Source organism: Palaemon carinicauda, chromosome 22, assembly GCF_036898095.1.
Source record: "Palaemon carinicauda isolate YSFRI2023 chromosome 22, ASM3689809v2, whole genome shotgun sequence".
Classification (NCBI taxonomy): domain Eukaryota; kingdom Metazoa; phylum Arthropoda; class Malacostraca; order Decapoda; family Palaemonidae; genus Palaemon; species Palaemon carinicauda.
In genome coordinates, this window is record NC_090746.1 from 68,515,677 (window position 1) to 68,534,325 (window position 18,649).

Sequence of the window (18,649 nt, forward strand, 5' to 3'; positions counted from 1 at the left end):
TGCAGCTCTCCTCGTTTTGTACAGTAATTAGGAGGTTCTTTAAATATTGGGAAAGCAAAAAATAGCAAGATATGTTGCGCAAGGGAGTTGGTGGAGGGGTTGGTTGAGGAGGTACTAACGATCTGGAACCGACATCGTCAACTAGTCAATCAAAGAGAAGTTCGTGACGTCAGCGGACATTTGGTACATATTCAAAAGATATACTAAATTAAAAATGGATCAATTATTCAAAACTGTCACTATTTGCGAATTGTATATTTGGTAAATATTTGATAGTAAATATTATTAAAGTTTTTTTTTTTTAAGAAACTATTTTGAGATTGACTAGTTTTCTCAGACGACGTTTTGCTACACTAACGCCATCTATTGACCATTACCTAAGGATGCCTTCCAATTCTCCGCCAATTAATACAGACATACGCTGCAAAAATAGTCATTCTCATCAAAAGTTCGTTAAAAAATAAGATTTGTTGTCAAATATTTACCAAATAAAATAGAAAATCACAAATAGTTACACTTTTGAGTAATTGCTCCATTTATAATTTAGTATATATTTTGAATATACAGTATACCAAATGTGCGCTGACGTCAGGAACTTGTCTTTGATTGACTATGTTGACGATGTCGGTTCCAGGTCGTTTAGTACCTCCTCAACCCCCCTCTCCCCCCTCTTGTGCAACATATCTTGCTATTTTTTGCTTTCCCATCATTTAAAGAACCTCCTAATTACTGTAAACAAAGAGGAAAGCTGTAGAATTACATAATTTCGGAGTAAATTGGGAGCGTGCTCTTGTAAACAAATACCAATTCCCCATTATCCGTTGTTCCTGAAACACCTTTGCTTTATCTAGAATATGGTGGTATACCAGTTCAAAGTTCTTTGACTATGGCTGGCTACATTCTTGTTAATATCCACTCATGTGTTCACATTGATGTCCTCTTTGTCTCACTCACATAGGATTCTTCTCTTGAGGTATATTAAGGATTGGCTAATCCTTTCATCTTCAGAATCAGGGGATTTTAGTGAATGGGGAAAAGATAGTTCTCATGCCTATCAGAGGATGAAATATCTTGTCAAGCTGATAGGTATGGCAGCAGTGGATCTTTATCATAGAGTCTTATCTCAGCAAGTACAGTTCAGTTTCTGTTAAGCAGGAACAACCATCTTGGCTTTGGTAGGTTGTCCTTGGTCACTTGTCGTTTTTGTAGAAGGTTTTGGTTGCAGGCGTCTCCCATTTGGTCCCCCTTAGCCAGAAAGAGAGGGGCGACCGGATTTGGTAGTTTGATGATTGGAACCTCTCAGAGAGTATACGCCTTGTCCAGAGATGCTTCTGTTCTCAGACATATCAATGTATGGATGGGGCTTAGACTTGGAGGACCTTGTTGCTTTAGGGCTGAGGACATCAGATGATCTTTATTTGCACATCAACATTCTGGAGAACCTTGCTGCATTGCAGCCCTGAAAGTGCTCTATGATCAAGCAATGGTCCATTTATGACTTTACTCTCTAGAATGTTTTATCAATGCTGAATGTTCACAGTACAGAATTGTAGATGTGTGTGAAATCATAGTATGTTTGTGCAATTAAACGTTAATTTCTTTTTGTTTACAGGCGAAATTTAAAGCTGTGTGCTCAGGTGATGGCAGTAAGGGGAAGGGTGTCAGCAGAATGGAAGAAACGTGTAAAATCCGAATATACCCGCCTCAGATCCCTCAAGAGATTCAAAAGGGCAGATGAAATTAAGGCTGCCTGGAATGATAACAGAGAAAAACTTAATAGTAAGTGAGTGTGTTGATATTAGAGACAATGAGACAATATAAAAGAACGAGGAACATTATTATAAACTTAAATTTAGTTCTTAATAAAATGCAATTTTAATTACAGTATCGTATTTAATGTAATGTTACCCAAATTTCATGGATTATTCATCTGTATGTTATAGAAATGGTTTATAATTTTTTTTTCAATTAAATTTTTGAAGTATTTTGCTGGCTATGTATGATTAGTTAAGACTGAGTTTATATGTAATATTTTTTTTTCATTATTACCGTTACATCAAAACTAGAACTTCTGGAATCCGAGGACCAGTCAGTTGTCGGGATGGGACCTGTTTGGGTTTGTTCTGTGGAAGCTCCACCCCACCAAGCTGTAATGAGACGTACCCATGTTACCTCTTCTTGCAGCGAACCTCTCTGCGTTCCTATCAAGACGATAAATGCAGTCAATCCCATACCGACTATGTACACATGGGCACCGCTTCAGCAGAATTTCATGGTTGGTTTATACAAGTTCAATTTGAGTATATGGAGCTTTACAGAATCATTCAAAACTCATCAATTTATTTAAGTTAGCAAGGTAAATTGATTTTACACTTATAGATTTTGAAAGACTTAAAGTACCTATACAGTATACTCAACTGTAGTTTGAATTTTTATTGGTCTGAATTAAAACACTTGCCTTGATTTTCCTCTTTTAATTAAAATTACTCATGTGTTTGGATTAGAGTAAACTTTAGTAAATATCATTCTTGTAATAATTGTTATTTTTCAATATTAATCTTACCCGATAATCATGTAGCTGTCAACTCCGTTGCCCGACAGAATTCTACGGACGGGATACGCCAGCGATCGCTATACAAGAGGGGGGTGTACTCACCAGCGCCACCTGTGGCCAGGTACTGCAGTACTTCTTGTTGACACCACCTCAATTTTTCCTCTGTCGTGCTTCCGGCAAGACCTACATGGATACGCTTATAATTTTGGAGTCTTTGTTCACGGTTTTGGTGAAGTATTGCTCTGAGATTTCAGCTTTCGCTATACAGGAAGCTTTTCCCTTAGCTTAGATAGCTTTTGGATTAATTTTGATTAATGGTATAACGATCTTTGCTTTAATTTGGAAACCCCCTTTGACTGTTCTCTGATTCAAGATGTCCGACCATTCACAAGCTCCTACCCAAAGACGATGTAGAGTTAGCACTTGTGTTAGGCGTCTTCCGAAGGCCTCGGTTGATCCTCACACCGTTTGTTGAAGGAGGCAGTGGTGATAGCCGACTGTCGGGGAAAATCCTGCCAGTTGGATGATCGATGTGAGGAATGTGCCGGTCTTTCGGAATTTGATTTTATTCAATTCCTTAAATATACGACTAAGTTAGAGAGGGAGAGAGTTAGGAGGAGTTCGGCTCGCTCTTTGCTTTATTCATCCCCCCATGATCCTCATCCTTTTCCTCCCCCTGTAGTGGCTACCCCCGAACCTACTATTAGTGCTCAGCCTGATATGTCGGATGTTTTACGTGCCATTCAGGCTTTAGGTGATAAGGTGGAGTCGGTAGTGAGTGACCACAAGTTCCTCTTGGCAGACGTCAAGGAACTTAAAGTGAAAAGTGCAGTGGGAAGTGATAGTGCCAGTGCTGTGCCTAGTGCTAGTGTCAGTGTCAGTGTTGCGCGTGAGGATACTTCTGTGCGTGCCAGTCGTCCTCCCAGTCCGGGACCTCTTGCAAGCTCCCAAGCCCAGGGGAGAAGCAATGTCGAAGGGCAAAAGGGTTCGGCAGGCCTTGATCGGCGCACAGTAGTATCCTCAGTGGTTGCGGGCGTATCTTATAGAGATCGTCACTTCCACTCTCAGACGATTGAGCCCTTAATTTCCTCGTCTGCAGAAAAGAGAAAACGCTGGACTCAGGTCTCAAGACCTCTTAAGCGTAAAGTCCAGACCGCGCGAGTCCAACAGCCCGGGTGTAGCCATTGGGCTAGCTCGGACTCGCCGCAGTCATCTGGTGACTGCACGCCTCCTAAGAGAGGTAAGGCGATGCCTCAACAGACCTCAACTTCTGTTAAAGCTATGCCTCAACAGACCTCAACTTCTGTTGATCCTAAGATGGCTATGCTGCAGACTATGCAGTCGCAGCTTGCGGTGTTGATGCGGGAGTTTCAGGCAGAGAAGGTTAATACACCTCCTCCTGCGAGCGCTCCTCCTCCTCTGCGCAGTCCAATCTGCCAGACGTATGATGTTGAGGTTCCTCAAGCTACCTCCATGCGTGAGCTGCCGCGTTGGGAGTTGCCAGATACCAGCGCTGTGCAGCAACCTCCACTTTCCTTGAGGCAGGAGCCTCTTACCACGCGGCAACCTCCTCAACACTGGGGGCAGGAGCCTTATGCTTTACAACAACCTCCTCTACCTTTGAGGCAGGAGTCTCTTGCATTACAACCATCCTCGAGGCAGCAACCTCTTGAGGTACGACAACCTCTACCATCCTTGAGGCAGCCACCTCAACTCTCGCAGCAGCCACCTCCACTTTCCTCGAGGCGAGAACCTCAACTCTCGAGGCAAGCACCTCAAGAACCTCAACTCGTGAGACAAGAGCCTCTCTCTGCGCAGCCACCTCAACCCTTGAAGCAAGCGCAACTCTCGAGGCAGGAACCTCATGCTATGAGTCAGCCATCTCAACGCATGCATCTACCACTTTCGCCTCAGCTTGAGCCTCTTCCCATTCAGCTTGAAACGCAGTCTATGCAGCATGAGCCTCATGTTTTACAACAGTCGCCTCTCACCACGCTTGCTCCTCAGACCTCCGCAGAACCTCCTTCATCCCAGCCTCATGACTTTGTCATTACCAGCCCTCATCCTCTTCAACAGAGACTTGAGGATGAATCCGCAAGTGCGCATGCACCCGCTCTTCAGGATTCAGCCATTCAGCATACCGCTTTAACTTTACCTCTCGCTTCTCAACCCTCAGGTGATGAGGTTTCTGAGGATGAAGCTGCTCACCTGGATGATCCTTCATCTGATGTGGAGGAACTCAAGTCATTGCCACCCTCCATTGACTTTCGCAAGGTCCTGGCTCTGTTCAGAGAGTTATACCCGGATCACTTTGTTTCTGCTACCCCTCGCTCTCCTCCATCCGAGTTCTCTCTAGGCATGCAACCTGTTAAGTCTGCCTACACTAAGCTCGTCTTCGCTAGATCTTCAAAGAGAGCTTTGAGAATGTTAGGGGATTGGTTGCAGTCCAAGCAGCAACTGGGAAAGACGTCTTTTATGTTTCCACCTCCTAAGCTGACTTCTAAGGCGGGCGTCTGGTATGCCACAGGAGAGGAACCAGGCTTGGGGGTCCCTGCCTCTGCCCAGGCTGACTTCTCAAGTTTGGTTGACTCTCCACGAAGGTCGGCTATGAGACGCTCTAAGGTCTGCTGGACCTTTTCTGACCTGGACCACTTCTTAAAGGGAGTCTTTCGCGCCTTTGAAATTTTTAATTTTCTCGACTGGTGCCTGGGGGCCTTGAGCAAGAAGACTGCCCCATCTGACAAAGACTCGGCCATGCTGATCATGTCCTGTATGGACAAAGCAATTCGCGATGGTTCCGGCGAACTTGCCTCTATGTTTGTATCGGGAGTCCTCAAGAAAAGGGAACAACTTTGCTCCTTCCTTTCCACTGGTATCACCTCTTGCCAAAGGTCACAGTTACTTTTTGCTCCTCTTTCTAAGTTCCTGTTTCCTGAGGATCTTATCAAGGAATTGTCTGCGGCTCTTATTCAGAAGGACACGCATGACCTTGTGGCCTCTTCAGCACGGAAGGCTTAGGTTGCTCCTTCAGTTCCTAGAACTTACCGCACCCCAGTGGCTGATACTCCTGCTACCAGATTTATTCCGCCCTTTCGTGGCAGAGCCCCCAGCCGAGGAGGTACCCGCCCAGACGGTCACAGGGGCAGGTCCAAGAAAGGTACCAAGTCTTCGAAAAGCAAACATTGACTCTCCTCCTCTCCAGACAGCTGTAGGAGCCAGACTCAAGATCTTCTGGCAAGCTTGGGAAAGAAGAGGTGCAGACGCCCAGTCTGTCAAGTGGCTAAGGGAGGGTTACAGGATACCATTCTGCCGCAATCCCCCTCTGACCACTTCTTCCATCAACCTCTCTCCCAACTACAAGGAAAAGGACAAGAGGCTAGCGTTACATCAAGAGGTGTCGCTCCTGTTACAGAAGGAGGCAGTGGTGATAGTCCGGGATCATCAATCCCCGGGCTTCTACAACCGTCTCTTTCTGGTGGCCAAGAAGACAGGAGGTTGGAGACCGGTGCTGGACGTCAGTGCGCTCAATGCTTATGTCACCAAGCAGACGTTCACTATGGAGACGACGAAGTCGGTCCTAGCAGCGGTCAGGCAGGAGGACTGGATGGTCTCGTTGGATCTGAAAGACGCCTACTTTCACGTCCCCATTCATCCAGACTCCCAACCTTTTCTGAGATTCGTTTTTGGAAAGGTTGTGTACCAATTCCAAGCCCTGTGTTTTGGCCTAAGCACGGCACCTATGGTGTTTACGCGACTGATGAGGAATATTGCGAAATTCCTCCACTTGGCGGACATCAGAGCCTCCCTTTATTTAGACGACTGGCTGTTAAGAGCCCCCACAAGTCGTCGCTGTCTGGAGAGTCTCAGTTGTACTTTGGACTTGACCAAGGAACTGGGTCTTTTGGTCAACTTAGAGAAGTCCCAGCTTATTCCTTCGCAAACCATCGTTTACCTGGGAATGGAGATTCGGAGTCAAGCTTTTCGGGCTTTTCCGTCGGCCCCAAGAATCAACCAAGCCCTAGAGTGCATACTGAGCATGCTGAAGAGGAACAGATGCTCGGTGAGACAGTGGATGAGTCTAACAGGGACCCTGTCATCGTTAGCCCTGTTCACCGAGTTAGGGAGACTCCACCTCCGCCCCCTTCAATTCCATCTAGCAGCTCACTGGGACAAGAATATGACGCTCGAAGCGGTCTCTATTCCTGTTACCAAAGAGATGAAGACTACTCTCATGTGGTGGAAGAGCAACATCCTTCTCAAGGAGGGTCTCTCGTTAGCTGTTCAGACCCCCAATCTTCATCTCTATTCGGACGCATCAGACTCGGGCTGGGGCGCGACCTTGGACGGACAGGAATGCTCGGGAACATGGAACAAGGAACAGGAAACGCTTCACATCAATTGCAAGGAGTTGTTGGCAGTACATCTGGCCTTAATGAACTTCAAGTCCCTCCTGCTAAACAAGGTGGTGGAGGTGAACTCCGACAACACCACAGCCTTGGCATACATCTCCAAGCAGGGAGGGACTCATTCGAGGAAGCTGTACGAGATAGCAAGGGACCTCCTCATTTGGTCAAGAAGTCTAAACCTCACGCTGGTAACGAGATTCATTCAGGGCAATATGAATGTCTCGGCAGATCGCCTCAGCAGGAAGGGTCAAGTCATCCCCACAGAATGGACCCTTCACAAGAACGTGTGCAACAGACTTTGGACCTTGTGGGGTCAGCCAACGATAGATCTGTTCGCCACCTCCATGACCAAGAGGCTCCCATTGTACTGTTCCCCAATTCCAGACCCGGCAGCAGTTCACGTGGATGCTTTTCTGCTGGATTGGTCCCATCTCGATCTATATGCATTCCCGCCGTTCAAGATCATCAACAGAGTTATTCAGAAGTTCGTCTCTCACGAAGGGACACGGCTGACGTTGGTTGCTCCCCTTTGGCCTGCAAGAGAATGGTTCACAGAGGTACTGCAATGGCTGGTCGACGTTCCCAGGACTCTCCCTCTAAGAGTGGACCTTCTACGTCAACCTCACGTAAAGAAGGTACACCCAAGCCTCCACGCTCTTCGTCTGACTGCCTTCAGACTATCGAAAGACTCTCTAGAGCTAGAGGCTTTTCGAAGGAGGCAGCCAGAGCGATTGCCAGAGCAAGGAGGATATCCACTCGTAGAGTCTATCAATCCAAGTGGGAAGTCTTCCGAAGCTGGTGCAGAGCCAATGCAGTTTCCTCTACCAATACCTCTGTAACCCAAGTTGCTGACTTCCTGTTACATCTTAGGAATGTTAGATCTCTTTCGGCTCCTACGATCAAAGGGTACAGAAGTATGTTGGCATCAGTTTTCCGCCACAGAGGCTTGGATCTTTCCTCCAACAAGGATCTACAGGACATCCTTAAGTCTTTCGAGACCTCTAAAGAACGTCGCTTGTCCACTCCAGGCTGGAATCTAGACGTAGTCTTAAGGTTCCTTATGTCTCCTAGATTTGAACCTCTCCAGTCAGCCTCTTTCAAAGACCTTACTCTCAAAACTCTTTTCCTCGTCTGCCTTGCAACAGCCAAAAGAGTTAGTGAGGTTCACGCCTTCAGCAGGAACATAGGATTCACATCCGAAACAGCAACATGTTCCTTACAGCTCGGGTTTTTGGCAAAAAATGAACTTCCTTCACGTCCTTGGCCTAGATCGTTCGAAATTCCTAGCCTTTCCAACATGGTGGGTAACGAGCTAGAGAGAGTTCTTTGCCCTGTCAGAGCTCTAAAGTACTATCTTAAAAGGTCAAAACCTATACGAGGACAATCAGAGGCCTTATGGTGTGCCATCAAGAAACCTTCGATGCCTATGTCCAAAAACGCAGTTTCGTATTACATAAGGCTTCTGATTAGAGAAGCTCATTCTCACATGAAGGATGAAGACCTTGCTTTGCTGAAGGTAAGGACCCACGAAGTGAGAGCTGTAGCTACTTCGATGGCCTTCAAACAGAACCGTTCTCTGCAGAGTATTATGGATGCAACCTATTGGAGGAGCAAGTCAGTGTTTGCATCATTTTATCTCAAAGATGTCCAGTCTCTTTACGAGAACTGCTACACCCTGGGACCATTCGTAGCAGCGAGTGCAGTAGTAGGTGAGGGCTCAGCCACTACATTCCCTTAATCCCATAACCTTTTTTAACCTTTCTCTTGAATGCTTTTATTGTTGTTTTTGGGTTGTTACGGTAGGCTAAGAAGCCTTCCGCATCCTAGTTGATTTGGCGGGTGGTCAATTCGTTCTTGAGAAGCGCCTAGGTTAGAGGTTGTGTAGAGGTCCTTTAGTATGGGTTGCAGCCCTTTATACTTCAGCACCTTAGAGTTGTTCAGCCTCCTAAGAGGAACGCTGCGCTCAGTAAGGAAGACGAACTTATTAAAGGCAGAGTAATGGTTCAAGTCGACTTCCTTACCAGGTACTTATAATTTCATTGTTATTTTGAATAACTGATAATATGAAATACGGGATACTTAGCTTCTTGATATACATGTACACTGGTTTTCACCCACCTCCCTGGGTGTGAATCAGCTACATGATTATCGGGTAAGATTAATATTGAAAAATGTTATTTTCATTAGTAAAATAAATTTTTGAATATACTTACCCGATAATCATGATTTAATTGACCCACCCTTCCTCCCCATAGAGAACCAGTGGACCGAGGAAAAATTGAGGTGGTGTCAACAAGAAGTACTGCAGTACCTGGCCACAGATGGCGCTGGTGAGTACACCCCCCTCTTGTATAGCGATCGCTGGCGTATCCCGTCCGTAGAATTCTGTCGGGCAACGGAGTTGACAGCTACATGATTATCGGGTAAGTATATTCAAAAATTTATTTTACTAATGAAAATAACATTATTCTTACTGTTACTATTATTACTAGCCTAGCTACACTAGTTGGAAAAACAAAATGCTACAATCTCAAGGCTCCAAGAGGGAAAGCAACCCACTGTAGACAGGAAAAAGAAAAGCAATGAAGAAAAATATAAATAACAAATGCAAAAAAAAGTATCGCAATAAGTTAAGTTCAGTAACATGAATACATACATAGATAAGGCTATTAATTTTTAAAGAAGAAATTGGGGTTTCCAAATGTTGAACTTCTGTATATGAATTTGATGTAGTCCAGTACCTTCAACCTATTTTTTATGTAACAATCCAAAAGGATATTTGTTCCAACACAGAGACTTACCTCGAACTACTTTCTTAGGAGTTACCTGGAATCTCCTCTCAACCGACCAGAGTTTAGTGTAGTCTACCCTGCTACCGTTTTCTGTGGGGACTAACCCAGGCGTAAGGAGAACGTGCCCTGAGGGTAGTCCTGAGCTAGGTCGGCGTTAGCTTGGGTCTCGCTCGTCAGTAAGTTCTCTGGTCGCGTCGTGATACCATCACGCCGCTCTCCATTCTCTTGCGACCCTTTGTGTCCCGACTCGTGTGTCCCACGTGGTTACCGCGTGGTATCTCTGTGCTCTCCCTTGTGTTCTCGCGTGTTCACTTATTTCCCTTGTGTTTCCCAAGTGATTTCCTTATTCATTCCCTTTGTGCCTGTGTCTTGTGGTTGTGTTGTGATGGAGCAGACCCGCCGTTGTCCTGGGCCTAGAGCCGGGAAGTCGTGTGGAGCGTTCCTTTCCAAGCCGGAGGTGGACCCGCATTCCCTTTGCTCTTCCTGTAGGGGCAGAGTGTGTTCGCCGACGGATACGTGCGCGGAGTGTGTTAGCTGGAATGAAATCCAGTGGGTGCGTTATAGCACAAAGAAGAAGAAATCCTCTAAACGATCTCCCAGGAAGACAAGCATCTCTTCGCCATTACCGTCACCAGGTGGACGGTCTGACGGGGCTTCTGTCTCGTCTTCCCCTACCCAGGGTAGGGGACGAGGTAAGTCCGTTGCGGGGAAGGTGCCGATGGCGCTTCCCCAAGAGTCTAATTTACATGATGTGGGGGTTGCTGGACCATCACAGGCTAGTGGGGGGCCTGATAGTGCTTTGTCTGGGGGTCTTGGAGACTCTGCCCTTGTGATTGGGGGGCACGTCTCCTCCGATGACCCCATGTGGAGTAACAATGTGCCTGTCTCTTCGCCCGCGTCTTGGGCCTGTGTTTCAGGTACTTCAGCAGCTGATAGCGTCCAGGATAGGTTAGACTCGACGGTAGGGGAGCCCTTCGGGTGGAAGCTCCCGAAAACGCCAGGTAGGTCCCCGTTGCGGATGGAAGATGGCCTAGATACCTGGTTCCCCAGCGTAGTGCGACCGACCTCCTTTCCAGTTCCTCTGACGGCGGTTCCGGACTCGTTTTTACAACCCTCGACCTCTGGAACTCAACAGATCGCGAAGACCTCCGTGGCCCCCGCTCCCGTCCGTCAGTCGGGTTATGCAGTATCGTCGGGATCTTCGGAGGGCGGCTCTTCGGTCTCTTCAGAGGGTGAAGCGAGGAGGAGGCGCCGGCGGAGGAGGGAGAGATCCAGGAGCAGGCGCTCCTGCTCAAGGTCCCGCTCAAGGTATAGTAGAAGACGATCCAGGTCACGGAGGAGGAAGTACAGGAAGAGTAGGTCCCCCAATGGTGAATGGGTCTTCGTTCCCCGCAGGAGCGAGTTTCAGCGTTCTCCAAGCCGCCGGTCCAGAGAATATTCTCCACGAAGGCCCTCGACCAGCCACAAGTATGACCCTCGCAAGGAACAGAGCGAGAAGGCCTCTTCAGGTAGGCGTAAGGCCGCGAAGCTTCTGGCTCAACCCGCCCAGCGGGGTGAGCCGAGCTTTCGGACAGGCAGCCTGGTCGGGTCAGCACAGCTGACTCGGCCCTTGGACTCACAAGAACGGCTTCCTCCGTCGGGCCAGCCCACGGAAGACGCGTCCTCGTCCTCCAAAGACATTTTATGGACGGTAGTCCTCGCTGACACGGCGATTCCCGTCCCGACACCCGGGCCTAGTGCGGAAGTTTGAAGTTTCCGTCGGAGCAGACCGTTACCACCGCAGGGAGGTGCTCGTTGAGCCTGAACCACGACGGGCGTTGGGAGTGCCCGTTGACCTGGCACCTCGGAATCAGGCAGCGGGTGTTGCTGACGACAGGGAAGGTTCCCCAACCGAGGACTCGGCATATCGTAGGGTGATAGGCCTTATACGCAGACATCACCGGATCGAAGAACCTGTTCCAGCCGACGAGGACTCCTGGCGGTCCAGCCTAAATCGGCTGATGGAGGCCCCCGTACAGCAGAAACCCTCCCTGGCGCTGCCTGTGGCCAGGGATTTGGTCCTGGGCCGTGCCCACGTAGACAAGATTGTGGCGGGCAATGCCGAGGCCCCCAAGTCGCAGAGTTCCTCAAAGTTACTACAGGGACTCAGGTCCCAGAGTAAGTTTTATGTCCCAGAAGGGCAGCGACCGGGAGCCTGCAAAATAGAATCTTCCATGGAAGTATTGAGCCAGGGTGCCCCAGAAGACAGAGCCGCATCAGCCCCGATTTTGTTTTTCACTGTCAGAGGCTGCAATGATGGAGGAATGTCCAAAGACTTGGTCCACGTCGCCTCCTGGTTGGACTGGTGGGCCTCCACTCTGGTAGGTGTGCAAGCCACCTACGACTTGACAGACCCGGCGAAACAAGACCTCCTGAAGGAACTCATCATCTCCGGGGGAAAGACCTTGAAGTTCTTGACTTATCAGTCTCTTGCCCTGTCAGCTAACTGGGTACTTCGGAAAAGGGATATGATCTTGGCCAAGCTTTCCCGGAAGATCCCTGACAGAGAAGCAAGGGCTTTGAGGAGCCTACCTGTGTGGGGTGACTCCCTGTTTCCGTTGAAACAGCTGGAGGAGCTCATGGAAAAGGTCTCGAAAAGGAAGGATGTGAGCACACCCAGACCCCACCCCGTGAGGAGACCCGCTTACAGGAGATCAACGTCGGATGGGCCCTCTACTTCTCATGCCTCTCCTAGCTCAACCACCACAGCCCCCCCGTAGAGGAGCCCCAGCAGCGTCTGCCTCTTTTAGGACGGCATACTCAGCGTCCAGGAGAGGGCGTTCAGGCCGCTCCTCCAGGAGGAGATAGAGTGGGAGGCCTCCTACTCCTGCCCAAGCCTCAGGTTGGGGGATGCCTCAGACAATATTGGCAAGCTTGGAGGGCTCATGGTGCGGAGCCCTGGACAGTACCCGTACTGAAAGAAGGGTACAGACTCCCGTTCTTAACGGAACCTCCACCTTTGATTCCAGCCAGTCTGGCGGAGTGGCTGGCAGCCAAGGACCCATTGAAGAGGGCAGCCCTTCAGGAAGAAGTGTCCACTATGTTGGAGAAAGGTGCAATGGAAGAGGTCCTACATCCGGGCCCAGGCTTCTACAGCCGACTTTTTCTGGTAGAAAAGGCGACAGGGGGATGGAGATCGGTGATAGACCTGTCAGCCCTCAACAAGTTTGTTTGCAAGACGGACTTCAAAATGGACACCCCGAAGTTGGTCTTGCAGTCCTTGAGGGAAGGGGACTACATGATGACCATAGACCTCAAGGACGCATACTTTCAAATCCCGGTCCACCCCTCATGCAGGAAGTTTCTCCGGGTGAAGTAGGGTGCCCAGATCCTACAGTTCAAGACTCTCTGCTTCGGTTTGTCAACAGCTCCCCAGGTATTCACGAGAGTCTTCACGACAGTTTCGGTGTGGGCTCACGAGAGGGGTATTCGCCTCATTCAATACCTGGACGACTGGTTGCTCCTTTCCTCCTCAGAGGGAGTTTTGAAGGAGCAAGGTGTAAGGCTACTTCAATTCTGCAAGGATTTGGGTATCACGATCAACCGAAAAAATCGAATCTGTCGCCCTCCACCAGGATAACCTACTTGGGGATGACACTGGACTCCCGACTAGTGAAGGCCTTTCCGTCAGAGGACCGGGTGAACAACCTGGAAGGGATCCTCCTGCCTTTCCTTTCGAGACAACCCAGGAGAGCCAAAGACTGGCAAAGGCTGATAGGGCATCTAGTGTCGTTAGAGAAACTCGTTCCCCAAGGGAGGCTCAGGCTCAGGAGCATCCAATGGAACCTGAAGGGTCTCTGGAACCAAGTAGACTCGCCCCACAAATTAATCCCTGTCCTGCCGGACACAATACCCTCCCTGGAGTGGTGGCAGTGTCGGTCAAATACTCTCAAGGGGATGCCCTTCGCAACCGAGCCTCCCGAGATGCTTCTGTTCACAGACGCCTCCAATGAGGGGTGGGGAGTGCATCTCCTCAACGAGACGACGAGAGGAACCTGGACGGACGAGGAGAAAGGGCAACACATCAACGTCCTGGAGTTGAAGGCAGTCCAAGAAGCTTGCCTGCAGTTCGTCGACCTTCTAAGGGGAAACACGGTGGCGTTGATGTGCGACAACGCCACAGTAGTCGCGTACATAAAGAAACACGGAGGCCTAAAATCAAAGAAGTTGTGCGATCTCGCTCTGGAGATCCTGGATTGGGCAGAGTCGAACCAGATAGTGATTTCAGCAAGGTTCATTCCAGGCAAGAAGAACGTCCTAGCCGACGGCCTCAGCAGGATGGGACAAATAGTGGGAACAGAGTGGTCCCTCCTCCCAGAAGTAGCCAGACTCATTATTCAAAAATGGGGTTCGCCGGTGATGGATCTCTTTGCAACCAGGCTGAACGCACAACTCCCCGTGTTTTGTTCTCCTGTCCCAGACCCAAAGGCGGCCTTGGAAGATGCCTTTCAGCACAAATGGGACAACCTCGACGTGTACGCTTTTCCCCCCTTCACATTGATCAGGCAAGTGCTCAACAGAGTACGGATGGCCTGAAACTTAAAGATGACTTTGGTAGCGCCCTGGTGGCCGGAGAGGGAGTGGTTCGCGGATCTAAGGGACCTGGCATGCCTTCCTCCGTGGCCTCTACCCGACAGGCCAGATCTTTTACAGCAACCACACTTCCTAAGGTTCCACGACAATCCTCAGTCTCTACGCCTTCACGCCTGGAGACTATTGAGCGGCTCCTGAGGAAGGAGGGATATTCAACAGGAACGGCTAAGAAGATGTCGCGATACCTGAGAAGGTCGTCGGCAGCGGTCTACCAAGCGAAATGGGCCTCTTTCACGAAGTGGTGCGCTTCGAAGAGCATCAAATCCCTCAAAGCCTCAGTCCCAGATATCGCGGATTTTCTAATGCATTTCAGAGACGAAGTGGGCATGTCAATTCCGGCTATCAAAGGGGTCCGTGCAGCCTTGGGCCAAGTCTTCCTATTGAAGGGCATCGACCTGGGCACCTCTAGGCACATTTCTATGCTCATCAGGAGCTTCGAACAAGCTTGCCCTCCTCAAGCCTCCAGGGTGCCGCAGTGGGACTTGGCAAGGGTATTGAAAATGTTAAGAGATCCCCCGTTCGAACCCCTGAAGGATATAGTAGACAGGGATCTCACTCTCAAGACGGTCTTCTTGTTGGCCTTGGCCTCTGCTAACAGAGTAGGAGAGATCCATGGGGTGTCTTACGACATCTCTCATTCGAAGGGGTGGAGAGAAATCTCCCTCAAGTTCGTCCCTTCTTTCGTGGCAAAAACTCAGAATCCAGCGGTCTGGGATCCGAAGTTCGAGGGATTTTCAATGCCAGCCATTCCTAAGACAGGGAATCCAGAAGATTTGAAGTTGTGCCCCGTCCGTGCCATTAGAAAGTACCTTAAGAGGACTGCTCATCTCAGCCCTGGTATAAAAAATCTTTTCGTCTCCACGGGTGTTACGAAGAAGCAGGTATCTAAGAATACCATCTCCTTTTGGTTGAGACAGGTTATTGTCAGAGCCTATAATGAGGAGGGACTGCCCCTGCCAGGTACTCCTAGGCCCCATGACATTAGGGATCTAAGCACGTCTTTAGCTTTTGAGAGGAACATAGCGGTGGGCCAGATCCTTCGAGCAGGCACCTGGTCGAATCAGTCGACCTTCACAGCACATTATCTTAAGGATTACTCGAGGAGATCTTTAGACGGTTTTTCTATTGGGACAGTCATCTCCACGCTCCAAGCAATTTAACGGTGAAGCCCCAGGTACAATCGCGGATAACAAAACCAAGAGACACAGGTTCGTTCCTTTTCACCCTAGTCCCCGTTTTCCTATCCCTGCTCGGAGATAACCACACATACAAACCAAAGAAGACACATCTCTACAACTTCGTCACAGGACTCAGCATCATGGAATTTTTTAAAGGGTGAGTACTTAGACACTAACATGAGCTCTTTGTGTAGTTTACCCTACCTTTCGTTTTCCGATATATTATGCAACCTAGTTCACATCTAGGTTGCGGGACGTCCGGTTAGCTGGGTCTGAAGTTCAGGAAGACACTCCCACCTCCTAAATTGTAAGTCTCCTAAGAAAGTAGTTCGAGGTAAGTCTCTGTGTTGGAACAAATCACAAATTTTAAGTAATTTGTATTTTTCCTAACATACTTACCGAGAACTACTTTCGGGTAATGGCTCTCCCTACCTTCCCCGAGTGCCTTTCTGCCCTTGAAGAACCTTTTGTACCATCCTAGGAACTTACGGATGAGCAAGACCCAAGCTAACGCCGACCTAGCTCAGGACTACCCTCAGGGCACGTTCTCCTTACGCCTGGGTTAGTCCCCACAGAAAACGGAAGCAGGGTAGACTACACAAAACTCTGGTCGGTTGAGAGGAGATTCCAGGTAACTCCTAAGAAAGTAGTTCTCGGTAAGTATGTTAGGAAAAATACAAATTACTTAAAATTTGTGATTTTTGTAGATGTTTACAATTATTTTAACAAGTAATTTCACATATCATTACAAAGTTGGGCTCTTATCTGTGGGTTAGTACTAATGATGCATGTATCGTAGTACAGTATTTGTATTTTGGCTATGTGTAATATACATGACAATGTTCTTCTTCCCATTGCACTTAACTTCAGGTGGAGGATGAAACAGAACTACACAACATTCCATACATGGGTGATGAAGTCCTGGATCAAGATGGGAAGTTCATAGAGGAGCTGATTCGCAACTACGATGGCAAAGTTCACGGCGACCGAGAAACAGGGTTTATCGATGATGAAATTTTTGTTGAACTCGTCGATACCTTAGTGCAACAGTATCAGGTAATTGCATAGTGCGTTGGAAAATAATTTTGCAATAAATCTAGTTTGTTCCGTAACCGAAATACAATCCACGCTATTTAGGATAATAGGGAGGCAGATATAATTGCTGTTGCAGGTGTTGAGGTGCCAGTGATGGGAGATGAGAATGAGAGAGAGATTACAATAGATGAAGTGAGGAGAGCACTAGATGAAACGAGAGTAGGAAAAGCATCTGGTATGGATGGTGTGAGAGCTGAGATGTTGAAGGAGGGGGGTGTGACTGTACTTGAATGGTTGGTGAGATTGTTTAATATGTGTTTTGTGTTGTCAATGGTACCAGTAGATTGGGTTTGTGCATGTATTGTACCACTATATAAGGGTAAGGGAGATGTGCATGAGTGTTGTAATTCAAGAGGTATTAGTTTGTTAAGCGTAGTTGGAAAAGTGTATGGTAGAGTATTGATTAATAGGATCAAGGACAAAACAGAGAATGCAATCTTAGAAATACAGGGTGGTTTTAGAAGAGGTAGGGGTTGTATGAATCAGATTTTTACAGTTAGGCAGATATGCGAGAAATATTTAGCAAAAGGTAAGGAGGTGTATGTTGCGTTTATGGATCTGGAGAAAGCGTATGATAGAGTTGATAGGGAAGCAATGTGGAATGTGATGAGGTTATATGGAGTTGGTGGAAGGTTGTTGCAAGCAGTGAAAAGTTTCTACAAAGGTAGTAAAGCATGTGTTAGGATAGGAAATGAAGTGAGTGATTGGTTTCCGGTGAGAGTGAGGCTGAGACAGGGATGTGTGATGTCGCCGTGGTTGTTTAACTTGTATGTTGATGGAGTGGTGAGAGAGGTGAATGCTCGAGTGCTTGGACGAGGATTAAAACTGGTAGACGAGAATGACCATGAATGGGAGGAAAATCAGTTGTTGTTTGCAGATGATACTGTACTGGTTGCAGACACAGAAGAGAAGCTTGGCCGATTAGTGACAGAATTTGGAAGAGTGTGTGAGAGAAGGAAGTTGAGAGTTAATGTGGGTAAGAGTAAGGTTATGAGATGTACGAGAAGGGAAGGTGGTGCAAGGTTGAATGTCATGTTGAATGGAGAGTTACTTGAGGAAGTGGATCAGTTTAAGTACTTGGGGTCTGTTGTTGCAGCAAATGGTGGAGTGGAAGGAGATGTACGTCAGAGAGTGAATGAAGGTTGCAAAGTGTTGGGGGCAGTTAAGGGAGTAGTAAAAAATAGAGGGTTGGGCATGAATGTAAAGAGAGTTCTATATGAGAAAGTGATTGTACCAACTGTGATGTACGGATCGGAGTTGTGGGGAATGAAAGTGATGGAGAGACAAAAATTGAATGTGTTTGAGATGAAGTGTCTAAGGAGTATGGCTGGTGTATATCGAGTAGATAGGGTTAGGAACGAAATGGTGAGAGTGAGAACGGGTGTAAGAAATGAGTTAGCAGCTAGAGTGGATATGAATGTGTTGAGGTGGTTTGGCCATGTTGAGAGAATGGAAAATGGATGTCTGCTAAAGAAGGTGATGAATGCAAGAGTTGATGGGAGAAGTACTAGAGGAAGGCCAAGGTTTGGGTGGATGGATGGAGTGAAGGAAGCTCTGGGTGATAGGAGGATAGATGTGAGCGAGGCAAGAGAGCGTGCTAGAAATAGGAATGAATGGCGAGCGATTGTGACGCAGTTCCGGTAGGCCCTGCTGCTGCCTACGATGCCTTAGATGACCGCGGAGGTAGCAGCAGTAGGGGATTCAGCATTATGAAGCTTCATCTGTGGTGGATAATGTGGGAGGGTGGGCTGTGGCACCCTAGCAGTACCAGCTGAACTCGGTTGAGTCCCTTGTTAGGCTGGGAGGAACGTAGAGAGTAGAGGTCCCCTTTTTGTTTTTGTTTCTTTGTTGATGTCGGCTACCCCCCAAAATTGGGGGAAGTGCCATGGTATATGGATGGATGGATTACTTTCGGCGTAGCTGAATGACGAGCCATTAGATTTTTAACGAGGGTTAACTACCCCCTCCCTAGTTAGCGGTGGTTAGGGGAGG

The 18,649-nt window shown here is 48.0% G+C and overlaps 1 protein-coding gene across 3 annotated transcripts in view; it reads left to right on the top strand.

Moving 5' to 3' along the window:
• The window catches only part of E(z) (histone-lysine N-methyltransferase E(z)), a 104,616-nt gene that overhangs the window by 20,417 nt on the left and 65,550 nt on the right, over positions 1 to 18,649 (top strand). For all 3 annotated transcript variants that reach the window (XM_068346362.1, XM_068346361.1, XM_068346363.1), the window contains exons 2-4: positions 1,613 to 1,779; positions 2,067 to 2,275; positions 16,433 to 16,618. In XM_068346362.1, the coding sequence (XP_068202463.1) occupies positions 1,641 to 1,779; positions 2,067 to 2,275; positions 16,433 to 16,618 (534 nt within the window). In that variant the 5' untranslated portion in view covers positions 1,613 to 1,640. The remainder of the gene's footprint in view (positions 1 to 1,612; positions 1,780 to 2,066; positions 2,276 to 16,432; positions 16,619 to 18,649) is intronic.